General features: G+C 37.0%; 1 protein-coding gene across 1 annotated transcript in view; it reads right to left on the minus strand.

The window, feature by feature from the left end:
- The window catches only part of Itgb8 (integrin subunit beta 8), a 78,511-nt gene that overhangs the window by 33,107 nt on the left and 31,360 nt on the right, over nucleotides 1–14,044 (minus strand). The window contains exon 3 of the mRNA XM_021201976.2: nucleotides 9,038–9,212. Within this exon, the coding sequence (XP_021057635.1) occupies nucleotides 9,038–9,212 (175 nt within the window). The remainder of the gene's footprint in view (nucleotides 1–9,037; nucleotides 9,213–14,044) is intronic.

The raw sequence follows: 14,044 nt of genomic DNA on the forward strand, positions 1-14,044 counted from the left end.
CCTCCCGAGTGCTGGGATTAAAGGCGTGCACCACCACGCCCGACTTCAAGTTACTTTTCTTATTGTGTGACTGCCACTTTGTATCATTATGCACATGACTCAACATTGAATAGAGGTAACATAAGTGAAAACAACAGATTGTTTGTGCTCACAATCAGAGGATACGGCCAGTAATCTTAGTGGGGATGGCATGGTAGTTGGGGCAGCAGGAGTTTGATGATCCACTTTTTCTTATCTTTGTTGACCAGGAATCAGAGTGTTGTAGAAGATAGCAGAGTTGGGTATGTCTCCTGAAAGCTTCTCATAGTGGCCCACTATACCAGCCATATCCTTTCAGAACAGGGTCAGAAGCTGGGGACATAGTGTTCAAACAAATAGCCATGAGGGATGCCTCAGATCTAAGCTACAACAATGAATTTCTGACAGTTCTGTAGACAATATACAATCAAAAAATTGAACAGCTCAGTACAAATGTAGGAGGAATCATTTACATAAACACAAATTGTCCATTGCCATCAGAGCTGGGAAACCAAATTGCAAAGTAATAAGCAGCATTCTGTCTAGAAAATGTTTAGGTGTGGCTGTGCTCAGGGAATGATCTGAGGCAAATCAAAAAGACTCCTTACGAAAAATAACTTTTTATTCTATGTAGGTGTTAATTTATCCTTCTGCAATAAGGTGCCTTTGCCAATGAGACATAAACCCTTTGACACGTGACAATACATGAATCTCTTTGAGATAATGAGTGACACATTATGAATCAGCTGATTAGCTTCCTCCTATAGATTACTGGGTAAGTCAGTGGGTTAGAGCAGAAAATAAGGCATACCATGTTGAAGGTGTGGAAATTATTAGTTCAACACATAGAGGGGCTTGTATGCTGAAGAAAGATCACAGAGGCCTTGAGCAAAATAACTGGCCTGGAAGACACAGTTACTCCCAAGACAGGCAGAGTTGCCCAAGGGTAGCTGTCTGCAGTGCAGGTTATTTAGTTCTTGACCACCTTATGATTTGACATAGGACATGGGTTATTCATCTCGACCCTTCAGAGATTCTGGGTCTGCATTTAAGATATGCTAGGAATAGTCACCTACTTAAAATTTGTGAATTTCTCCTTTTAAAGCAATAAGTTAAATGATTTCAAATCATTAACTGCTCGTATACAGAGAACATTTCAATTGGGAAATATTTATAAAAATTAATTACAATTTGTATAGCCACATAGAGAGTGGGATGATATACTTAAAAGATTTCACTAATCAATGAATTATTCCTGTATTTTCCTTTAAATTCTTTTACAATTCCAATGTTTTTCAGGCTGAACTATTTAACCTTTCAAAATAATAAGGTTTTACTGGCAGATAGGAACAAATATAAAAAAAGAGGGGTGTTCATTCATTTCTAGTTTGCTGCCTGAGTAGGAAACCCCATGAATGTAGTACTCTGAGTTCTGCTTCCCCTAAGTTTGGAAGGAAAAGCGAGGTAAGCATAACCTAGCCTTGTCCATTCTCTCAGTCCACTTTAGGAGCTGGGCTGCATTCAGAGAGCATTTGCTCTATTCACCCTTTGGGTCCATGATGACAAGTACCAGTAGAAACATTCTGTAATTAAAGTGGGGATTTAAATGTAGGAGAGCAACAAAAATTAGTATACAGGGCCAGATTAAAAAAAGAAAGACACAGAACACAATTGGAGAGCATAGTTCATACAGAAGGGCTTGACACATAGGTCAACACTTAAGACATATATAAATTGTGTAATTGTTTTTATGAATGTTGCTTGGGAAGATTGCTAAAGGGCTTAGGCTTTAGCCATAAGGTGTTTTTTATCTTGGTGAATTATTGTAGTTTATGGTGGTTCTGTCTGATAATGAATGGCTCTCTGTCTTTAGAGAGGATGCTAGATGTGTCAGTTTTCAGCAGACTGTGCAGATAACTCAACATATGTGTGGGCTGGTGACCTCACTGAAAGGCAGTTTGTGCAGCATCTGTAAAGGTTTCCTTGGGGGCCTAAGCTACTGAAGACACTTCAGGCAAATGCCAGCCACACAGGAGTTCTATACTGACAAGATTTGTTCACAGCCTAGCCAGCAAAATCTCCTTTTACTGGCTCAGCAAAGAGAGGTGATGAGAAAGCCTTGGAGACCATTGTGACAGAATCCTGGATTATCTAGATGCTGGCCTCAGCATAGACACCTAGATCAGTCCCCAACGTAGGCTAAGACCTCAATAAGATAAGTTGCCATTCAAAGGAAAACTTTCTATACTTTGGTCTTGTAGTCATTGCCCAGGGAAACAATATTTGTTATATTTACATTTCCAGACCCTTGAACTGCCAGTGAGGTTTTGCCAGTTCGGACAGGTTGACTCCAAATCCCACTTTGCTTGTTAATATGGGAACAAATTTGCATTACCATGCCTTCCTTGCCTGTGAACTTCAGTCACTACCCTTAATGTGCTCTCATGCTGCTTTTGGATTATGCAATTATGTATATGGAAAAAAATAGCTGTGTTTTGTAATATAGAGAAATATGTATAGATATATTACTTAAGACCCGTGGCTGTCTTAAGTAGCAATATTTTAATGTCAGAGGAACTGTGGGAGATGAGCTATGCAGAGATAGATGCACTACATTCATATATTCTACAAACTGGTATATATTAGCTGATCAAACCATTCTTTAATGGAATGTTGCACAAGTTACTCTTGTCTATTATTTATACTCAATTCAAACTATGACCTTTGTCCTATTATAAGTGATTTTATAGGATATCTAAATTATAAAATTCCAAAATGCCCTATTTAATTAAAAATTGGCCACCAGCTAACTTGGTGTGCTAGGGTTTGTCTTGTTTAAGGAATGCTACCAAAGGATCTATGAGAATAACAGCAAAACTGTGCTGGTAGTCCATGGAACTCTGGACTGAAGTGGCAACACCTCATGCTCATCAAATACTTGGTGCTATGCAGTGTTTTAAAACAAAGAGACTAACAAAGGTGAGGAAGGAAGAGAAGTGAGAGCTAATCACTCTTGATATTTCTTCCTACAAGAATAGCTTCTTGGGCTAAAGACATGGCTCATTGGTTAAGAGCATGAGCTGTTCTTCCATAGGACTCAGATTTGATTTCCAGAACCCACATGGTGCTCACAACCATATGTAACTCCAATCCCAAGGGATCCAAAACCCTCTTCTGATCCCTGAGGGCATTGTGTACAAGTGGTGCACAAACATATATGTAAGCAAAACACACATAAATATATAAATAACTAAATTAAAGAATAACTTCTTAGTCATTCCTCATTAGTGGTAATATATGATTTTAAGACAATTTTATTTAAAGAATTATATTACTTTTTCATGACTATGGTAGTTAGAATGAAAATGAGTCCAATGAGATTAAATCTTTGAGTACTTCATGCCTAGTCAGTGGAACTGTTTGGAACTGAATAAAAGATGTAGTCTTGTTAGAGGAGCTGTGTCACTAGGGGTGAGCTTTGAGGTTTCAAAAGACTCTTTCCATTTTCAGTATGTTTTTCACTACTTTCTACATGTGGATCAAGATGGGAGTTCTAGGCTGTTCTTGTTAGCATGTCTTTACTGTGTCATCATAGAATCTAGCCTTCAGAAACCATAACTCCAATGAACATTTTCTTAAAAGTTGCCTTAGAATTGATGTCTTATCACATAACTAAGACAATGACCCAAGTTCAATCATTCCTATTATTACTTTAAAACAAACTGGATTCTTTCAATTATTAGACATTATCAAACAGTTATATTCAATCAAATTTGATTTCTAAGTATGGAGAAATGGACCTGAAGCTTACTTTCCAAATACTTACAAAGACGTGATGGACAACTATTGAGATTGACGTTTACTAGAGTTTTAGTCAGTGCATCCTTAGCTCATGTGTAGTTGTTAGTGGTCACTCATGTCATTTTGCTCTGAGTATGGAGGATAAAGGGCGATGTTGATTATGTTGCTGGTATCTTTTTCTTACCAGTCTCATGAAGAGGACATTTTGGACAATGAGAAATGAGTTTCTGACGCTGTTTTAGTTTTTGTTCAAATCCTTTCTGCCATGGAACACATGCTTCCTTTTCTTCAGCTTCTCTTCATGGAGTACAAGTGAATGTGAAGACGCGTGTGTGTGTGTGTGTGTGTGTGTGTGTGTGTGTGTGTTGTGAATTAAACGACATTTTCTAACTAATTTTAGATCCTGTTGCCCACATTAAACCGTCAAACCACTAAACATAGTTGATAGTCAAGGCCAACTATGTGGAAAATGGTTATAATTGACTATAATCTGGGGCTGACCATAACATTTCCTCCTTGGTATTTTCTTGCCTTAAGTAATTTCTCTCCTCCCATGTGGTGTCCTCTTCTTTGCATCTTTTCCTTTTATTGTTGTTTCGCACAGGACCTCACTATGTAGCTCAGATTGGCCTAAAACTCAAATCCCCCTGACTCTCTCCTCCCTGTCTTAGCTTTTGCCTACATTTTCCCTTCTTACTTCACCTTCCTCCTTGGCCTTGAGCTTTTCCAGACACTACACCATGGATTCTGATTTTTGTTTGTTTGCTGGTTGGTTTGTTTTGTTTTTTTTGTTTTTTGTTTTTTTTGTTTTTTGTTTTTTGTTTTTTTTGGTAAAGCTCATGATGTATATGTACCTGCCTCTTAAAAATGCTCAGGTAACTAATTATGGCAAATTGAAGCACCTCTACCTTCCTCTTAAGTCTAATGAAATAAAACTTCTTGTAAGTTCCCAGAAATACTCTGCCAACACATGCTTCCATGCCTGCTTTATGTTTATTTTGGCTGTGGTAAGCTAACCTCCTTTTCCTTCATGTAATTACTGCTTTAAGACACTGTTCAGTAAGCTACTTCTCCTTGGACCAGGCTGAGCTTCCTTCTCTTGTTTCCCTGGCAACAGGATCATACTCTCATTTTAATGTTTTCCATATAATTATGAGGTTACAGATATAGCATCTTTATTATCTTTCAATTTCTAAAAGCTACTATAAGACAGTTTTACACTATAATATTAGCTCTGTATTTGGTACACAGAAAAACATATATCATTGATTATTGCCATTATTTCTATTGGATTCTAAGTAAACTTATGGATAGGGCTTGCTTTTCATCTCTGAAGCCTTTTTATCTTCCTATAATCTGATAATATCTCAAACAATATGGATCCAAAAAGGGAAAAGTTGTAATTATTGATGTGTATAAATTATATGAACACATAAGCAGAAACACGCAAATTATACATACTACATTGCAAGTATTTTCTGAAGAACAGGGCATTTGAAGGATACAGTCACATTTCTTAGAGATAAATAATATATAAACCAGGATAACCTGCTGGAAATTAGTGTTTAATTATAAAATAGGGTGATTGGCATATTAGTATGGACAAGAAAATCACACCAAAAATGTAAAGAAAAGGTGGTTAGAAATAGTAAGCTTATCAAAGATGTTCAAGCACCCTAGTACTGTCATGGGGAGGCTGAGAGCAGATAGCTCACAGACTATCACACTGCGAACACTGAAGACTGGGCCTGCAAAATGGCTCAATCCGTAAAGGTGCTTGCTGTTGATGACCCAAGTTTTGTCCCTGAGACTCATATTATGGAAAGAACTGACTCCCACAAATTGTCCCTTGACCTCCCCTTATGAGCTATAGCATTTTTGCCTACACACACACACACACACACACACACACTAAGTAAATAAATGTAATCCAATTTTTAATTAAAAATTGAAGACATTAAATAAGAAAGGTAGCTTGACTCACATAAGTCTAAGTGAATCTCATTTTTTCTTATGAATTTTATGAGAATAAATATACATTATAAATCTAAACAATTTTTCTCCCCTTAACACAATGTTACAATTTGAAACTTGAATGTTTGCAAGGGCCCAGTATGTTAAATGTCTGATCGATTCTCCAGTTCTGTTGGAGGTGATAGAACATTTAATAAAGAAGTGAAGCCTAGCTGAATGAAGTTAGCCATTGGACACATGCCTTTGGAAGTATATTTGGACCCCTGTCTCTTTCTCTTTGCCCCTAACCAACATGAAATGAGGCATGTTTATGTCTTGTCTGCATGCCATAACAAACAGTCTCATAGGCCCCCAAATCATTGAAGCCAAATGATCATGGATGGAAATGCTGATATCATAAGACAAAACAAATCTCTAAGTTATTTCTCTGAAGTATTTTGTCACAGTGACATAAAGCTAATTCACCTAGCAAATCCACTTTTAGCAACATATTCTAAGGAAATATGCTGGTCTATTAGAGAAACTGTATTTGAACTTGATTGGGATAATCTCACCCTTACTGAATATAATGTAACAGAGTTTTTGGAGACTTGTAATTGCCACAGTAACATCTTCTTGTTCAAAAATGTGTATTCTTTTGTTTGTCAGAACATAGTGTCTCTTAGCAAATGCAGTCTTATTTGATTTGCTACAGTGAAGGTAGACTGACTCACAACAACTACATATCTTGTAGGGCTACTGCAAATCTGTATAAGAGTTTGTATGACCCAGGTATAATTGTTCCTTGAAAGTCTGAATGAACACAAAGCACTTCTTACTATGTAACTGTTTATACCAAAAGTACTTATATACTAGTTCTCATTTAATAAAAAATTAATTTTGTTTTATCTTTATTTATTAATTAGATTTACTAACAATTTATTATTCTCATTGAGCTTATATCTATTTACATTTTATTTTAATGCTATATTTAACTTGTTATTTTAAATTTAAATTATTTCATTTTATTTTATGATTGCTTGTTTTGCTGTCATTTGTTTGGATGCTTAGTTCATTTTTATTCATTTCTTTTTCAAAATAAAAGCAAACATTTCCATTTTTTAGAACAATTCAAGTTATATCATTTCTATTTGAATGTATTTTGTCACTATTACTCTTAGTTTATGATTAGAACTATGATTTTATCTTTTGAGTCAATTTTAATTTACTGTGCTCAGAGATATGGATTGTGAAATAATTTTTAGTTTCAGTAACAGGGTTCTTGTGATTAATTTCTTAATATATTTTATGAACTTTAATAGTTTATATATCAGTGTTAAAAACTGAATAGTATTTGGAGATGCGCCTTGGGAAGTGATAGGTTTAGATGAGATCATGAGGGTCGTACTTAATAATGGGATTAATAATCCTCTGAGATACTGGGGAACTTCTTTCTACATTTTCCCCCTTCCTATGACTTTCCCGGTCAACTCTGCCATGTGAGGAGTCATTAGGAAAACCTGTTATCCTGGTGAAGAACCATGTATACCTTGTTCTTGAACTTCCCTGGCTTTAGACATTTTAGCCTTTCTGGAACTGTGAGAAAAGATAATTCTATCATTTGTGTTACCAAATATAAGACATTGTGCGGTGGCAGCTAAACATACTAAAGTATCAAATTTTTAAGCTCAGTTGTTCTGGTATATAATTTCCCCCTTATTTCCTCTGAAGATATTGAAGGAAATGATTTTCAGCTCTTCTCTAATGAACAACTTGTTAAGTCAAGTAAAGAGAGATGACACAGGGATCTGAGGGATTTGAAGAAAGGCTTGGGGTAATGACCATGGTAACATCATACCTTCAAATGTAGGTGTGCTCAGGAAGTAACCCTGGCCACACCTGAGCTAGAAAGCCAAATTATAAGGGAGCACCATGTATGTTACCATTCAGGGTTAATACAGAAAGAACAAACAAGCAAGTAATCTAGGAGAGATTAGAAAAACCTGCGATCATGAGCCTGTTGTAAAACCAAGTAGAGAAAAACATCATTAGAGGTGGATGGACCATTTTAACTTCAGAAGATTGAGTGTTCAGGCAAAACATATGTGTGGCTACGGGAACGTTACGGGCAGATTGGACTGGGTATGATTGCTTGTTTTGCTGTCCTTTTGTTTGTATGCTCAGTTCATTTTTATTCATCTTTTTCAAAATAACAATTCAAGTTATACCTTATTTATTTGAATTATTTTGTCACTGTTACTCTTAGTTTATGATTAGAACTTGATTACATTTTGTGAGTCAATTTTATTGCTCTGTGCTTAAAGATATGGATTGTGAAATAATTTTTAGTTTATTAAAAACAAAAACAAGAAAGGACCATCCACAGTGAACTAATGAAGAGTTGAAAACAACTTAATATTACTTTAAACCACTCTTCTAGCTCTGTGGTTTATGTCTGTGTTCTTTAACATCTTATATACAATTCATGTATTGGAATTCATGTACCTGGGGCAATGGTTGTTCTCCAGATCTACAACATATGTCAGACTGAGGGGCATACTGTGACAGAAGGAGAGATATCAGAGAAATGTGTGAGGAAAAGTATATACTAATCTCAAATGCCATCACAGAGCTGTCTAAGGTAATTATGATGATAATAATAAATGATAGTTTTGTTTAAAAGTTCATAGCAAAGACTCTAAGTACTTAGCATCATATAAGTATTTATGGAGAATTTGCTCTATTCCAGCACTCTGAGGAATGGAGAGAGAGTATTTAAAAAGTATGTTCTCAGTTCTCTTTCTTGTCTTAGCGGGTATGACAGGCTTGGAGCTACCAGGCTTGACAATGGCCATGCAATTCTCAAACATACATGGCTAAAGGAGAGAACTTCTGCAACTTATTCTCTGACCTCTAGGTGCACTGTGGCATGTGTGTGCCTCTTTGCCCTTCTACCAACTAAATAACTACATGTAAGAAAAACTTCCCTTTCTCCAGAGCTTCATTGGATTCAGAGCATAATTACATCACAGTGTAACTGGACCATAAGATTAGAACACAGAGTTACAATAGGTTGAGATAAGGTTTCTAATGTGTCCAAGGCCACATTAGTTAGTTTAGCTACAAACATGACAGGGACAAGATCTGAGCTCAATAGATTTCAACTACTCTGCTGTTGGTTGTATCATATTAACTGTGAGCAAGTTACTAGGAGCTGTCATTGCAAATTAAGGATGATCACAGATTTCTTTGAAAATTGCCAAACCTGGATGCAGTTGGATTGAGACTTCTCCCGGTGTCACTTGGGTATTGATTTCATTCTCACTTGATGTTATTACATGCACAGACAGGTATTCTATTGAATCAACTGGACAGCCTTTGCTTATCAAATTGGAAACAGTATCACAACGTTCACTTCTTGATCCACTTGAAACAAAATCCTGTTTAAAAAAAAAAAGAAATAAAATCACTGATGTTTTTAGCAAATCACCTCTGTGACAACTTAAGAAACCTTACAATGTAAATATTACAAAGGAGACATTTCCCATGTAGAACAAATTAAGCTATCACATAAATTAGCTGTATGCTTCTAATAAAACTATGAAGCATTTGTCAGGAATAAAAGTTTCACTTCTACAGTTCATTTAAAAATAGGAAAGCAAGTTAATAAGGAGGAGAGTTTAATCAAGCACTTTAATTGTTGTTGACTGAGCCCTGTAAAATTACACCAGCTTCATTCTTTTTAAACATCTGACTTTGGAAAGACAGACTTAAGAAAAGAATTAGTCAAAGTGGACAATTTATTGTTTCCACATGTGTGCCGTATGTTTCAAGGAACCCAGCTGGCATGTCTACTGTATACTGTTGTGCTTGGGAGATGAGAGCAATTCCAAAATCACATGACTAACTGTGCTGACAACTCATCTAAGAAGGAATTGGAATTCTAGCTTCTTAAACTATCAATTTCTGCAGCTTGTTATATACAAAGCAGCCCGTAAATAACTAGATAAACCAAGAAAGATGGTTGTGATGATATAGCAATAGATGATTCCAATTCAGGCTTTCCTGATTTTGCATCTAAAGTTAAATTTTTCATGATCATTCAGCATAAAATGGTGGCTAGCTTAAGATTAATGAAGTTTGATTAAAAGTTAATTTGTTCTGGATGAGATTAAAAAAGTGATATTTCTATTTCTTTCATGTGACCATTCAGGTTTTGTACTGAAAAGTATGGAACTATTTTACTATGGATAATATTGATCTAAATTATTTATTTGAGATAGTTACATGTGATCTGAGTATTTGCCCAGTAATCTTCCTGGCAGAGCTATTTTGGCCCAGCATTTAATCATTTCACCTTTCAGTTATATGATTCAGGGAATTTGATCTCTAGTTAATTAATCATTCAGCAAAAGACCGTTGAGCAGACACTACAAGATAATGATTTTTCTAAGTGTTAATGATACAAAGCTAGGCAGCTAGAGTCTTCACTACTGAAGTCAACAGATCATGGATGGCTTCACAATGTTGGCTGATAATTAGTGTATGTCTTTCACTGGTGAAAGGGAAAGGGCAATCTGCCCTTTCTAATTAAACTTTCCAAGTGTTTGGTAAGTGGTACTGCAGACACAGACACATTTAAATTTGGCTTACAGTTAACCTTCACCTAGATTTTAAGCAGAAGCTTAAAACAGTTGTAGCCTTTACTTATATCTAAATGTATCATATCAACTGGTAATACCCACAGCTATCAGCCAGATACAATTTGTAAACTGCTTGGAGTTCCTCAGAGAAGTAGGCAGTAACTGGTACAGCACAGTTCCTCTAGTACACTTCAGGTTAGGTGGAGGACTCTGCTTCTCTCAGCATGTGGACACTGAGGGTACACAAGGTTTGGTACTTGTTGCAATTGCTTCTTGGCCTTTTTGCTAAGATCAAGTGTGGTACTTGTTGCATTTCCAACTTACATGTCACATCACAAAAGGGCTACAATCATTTTCCCGATGTAAAGTCCCCATGATGTCATATCATGCAAAGGAAATAAAATATAAACAGCTCTAATCTTCCTTTCCAGCCTGCTAGAGTGTCTGAACTCTGATGTACAAAATAGAGATGATGAAGAGGTGGCTAATTTCCTGTAACTATACATCAAGTTATATGCCATGTGACCTTTAAATGTCAAATAGTTTTGCTAAAATAGCAAAATCTTCTCAATTGTTTTGCAATGTCTGAATCAGAATGGTGGTTTTAGCCCCACTATAAGCACTAAATCAGAAAAGCATTGCCAACAGACCAATTACGTTTGAAAAGGAAAGAAAAGGCTCTTGCCATTGCGGCTTACTTTCCATTTGAAAGGAAAGCAATTTGAAACCACACCCTTTTAATTTCTTGGCAGTTTATGTCATTTTAATTTCTTCTAACCCTTATGTTTTAACTTTTTCTTCAAGAAAAATACTGGGGAACTCAGACTACAAGTTTCTGTAGCGAGAATCTGGTGAGAATGAGAGGCCCAGGCTGAAGTCCCTACAGCTTTTTAGCCTTCACCAGTTGCCTCTTCTGTGCAATAGCAAAACAATCTCTGTATATAAACAAAATGCATTTTCCCCCTACTGAGTGTTTTGGGCTTCCAAAGCCAGAAATCTGCTTGGAAATGGAAGGATCTTATTCTGTGATGACTGTGGTTTCAAGTCAGGCGCGTTCCGTTCTAACACTGACTGTATCAGCCAAGATGGAAAGAGAATTGCTCAAACAATGTGTCTCCTCTTACGGATGTTAACAAGAAACACAAATGTTAACTAGAGTATATTAACAAGGTACTTTCTATCTCAAACATTTTCTAATGGTTTTCTGGAGCATGGAAGGAAGGGGAAGTAGAGATTATGGATTAACAGATTAAAATGTCACATGAAAATGGAAGCAAATTGAGTGTATACTGTCTACATCCATAGTGACTTTTTGAGGCAGAATTTTTATTAATTTTTGACAATTTCATACATGCATATATTCCCCCTTTTATCTCCCTCCACCAGTAATGCCTTTTCCTCTCTGCAAATATTTTTCCCACATTCAAGTCTGTTTGTTTTGTTTTGTGACTCAGGGCTGTCTTTGTGTTTATGGGTTTGGAATTATCTACTTCAGCCTGATGGGCTCACCATTCAGTACACAACTAAAGACAAGGACTACACCTCTCCAGGATATTTCAGTTGCTAATTTTTTGGCAGGGAAAGGATGGCCCATCCATAACCCTTTGTTCACAAGACCAGTCTTTTGCAGGTCCAGTGCAGGCAGCTACAACTGCTGTGAATTTCAAAATGCAATGCTGAGTTGTTCTTAGTAGACATAATTTCTCAGCATTCCTCCTTGCCTTCTAGCTCCTACATCTTTTCCACCACCCCTACTTGGGTATTTCATGAAGTGGACCTTATAGGATGTGTGTTATTTTGATTAAGGCACTTTTCATCCATTATCATCATGATCAGGAATAACCTCTTCTTTCTTTCCCTCCGTCTTTTCTGGCTGAGAAATCATGGCCACCAGCCACATCTGTGTCTATATGATGGGTGATTTTACTTCTTGACAGTATCAGACTGCTTGTGCACGCAGGGATGTATAGAAGCTGGAGGTTGATGTTTACATGTCTTCTTCCATTACTTCTCCACCTTAGTTTTTTGAAATACAGTCTTTCACTTAGTCTTTTGAATCTGGAGTTTGCCATTTCAACTAGACGGTCTTGCCAGCAAGACCCATATGTTTGTTTGCACCTCCCAGTGCTGGGGTTACAGATGTGTGCCACTCCACCTGGCTTTCATGTAGGTTATGGTGGACCTAACTGAATCCTTCTGCATGTACAGCAAGCAAGCACTTTCCCCCCTCTGAGCCATCTCTCTCCAGCTCTTGGTGGAATTATTGGCATAGTCAGCTCAGTTCCCTAAATATAAGTAATGTATATATAGTCACAAGTTCTATATCTCAAGCAATGTTCAATGTCCTATGCCATATATTACTTCATTAAATATTGGTTAAAGTGTGGAGTAGGCACAATCAGTATTTCCATTTTAGAGATAGGAAAAAAAAATGTGATTTAAAGGGATAGTTGATTACATAGTTTACAGTTAGAAACCATTGGAACTAGGGCTTAAATTAAACTTGGTGTCTCTTTAGAGTCTCATCTTTTTTTTTTTTGGAGTCTGATCTTTCTAAATATGAATTACATTACACTACAGTGTATAGACAAGAATAACCTTGCAAATGTTCAATGTTTTCATCAAGGTTCCTGTTTGCAGGCCCAACAGTTGACACAGGTTCCCTCTGTTCCTCAGCACACCCTCGGCAACTGGCCCTCTTCCTTCTGAATTACCATCCCTTGGCACACTCCCAAGTTTCTGCTTCTGTGGGCAGACAGATGGGTATTTTCAGAGCTGCCATTTTTCTCCCCTTTTGTACCAATCACAGCTGTGAGGAGGAGTGGTCTCTCTGGAACCCAATGTCACACTTGGCTGACAACTACGCTTTGAAACATATTTCTGAAAGCTCACCCCAACGATTCCCACTAAAGCACTCAGCAGCTGAAGTTGGCTTGGCACAAAGAGCAAGGCTCTCCTTAAAGTGATGAGTGGAGTATTAGCTTAGGATCAGGAAAACCAGGTCACATCCCTGACACAGAGAACCCTACAAGGCAACTCCATGTCCAAGGCTATAGAGATGGGTGAGGAAAGAAAGGGATGCTCAGAAAATAGCAAGAATGCTGTCTAGTCTTTAGATCACAGAACTGATGATCTTTGACTAAGAAACTCTGGAATCTTCCTTTTAATGACATTGTCTGACTTGATGGGTGGTGACAAAGTACTTCCTTGTTAGTTAATGACGTCTGATCTTTCCTATGATAAAGCTCAGAGAACACAGGAAAACGTGAGACTCTCAGCAAAAAAGGTAGCTTTTTGGTATGGCTATTGCACGTGAATCCCTTACACCGGAGTCCCTGACTTATTCACAGGTGAGAGTGATATTCATCTACTTCTCAGTAGTCTTTGTCTTCCTGTTACATTCATGAGGAGGGAGAAAAGGGAGGGTGACAAGATGATGCTAGTTTAGTTGTTGAGATAAATTAGAGGAAGTAAAACTAGAGATTCATATCCATGTCAGGCACAAGTCTCTGAAAGCCCATTGGTTGCAATGCCCAGGAGCTGCATAAGTAACTACAAAACTACCCAAATAACCTCCAAAGAAACTCCAATGTAGCAGATGGCACCGTGGGGAAATATATAGAGATAGG

Source organism: Mus pahari, chromosome 7 (genome assembly GCF_900095145.1).
Source record: "Mus pahari chromosome 7, PAHARI_EIJ_v1.1, whole genome shotgun sequence".
NCBI classification, from domain to species: domain Eukaryota; kingdom Metazoa; phylum Chordata; class Mammalia; order Rodentia; family Muridae; genus Mus; species Mus pahari.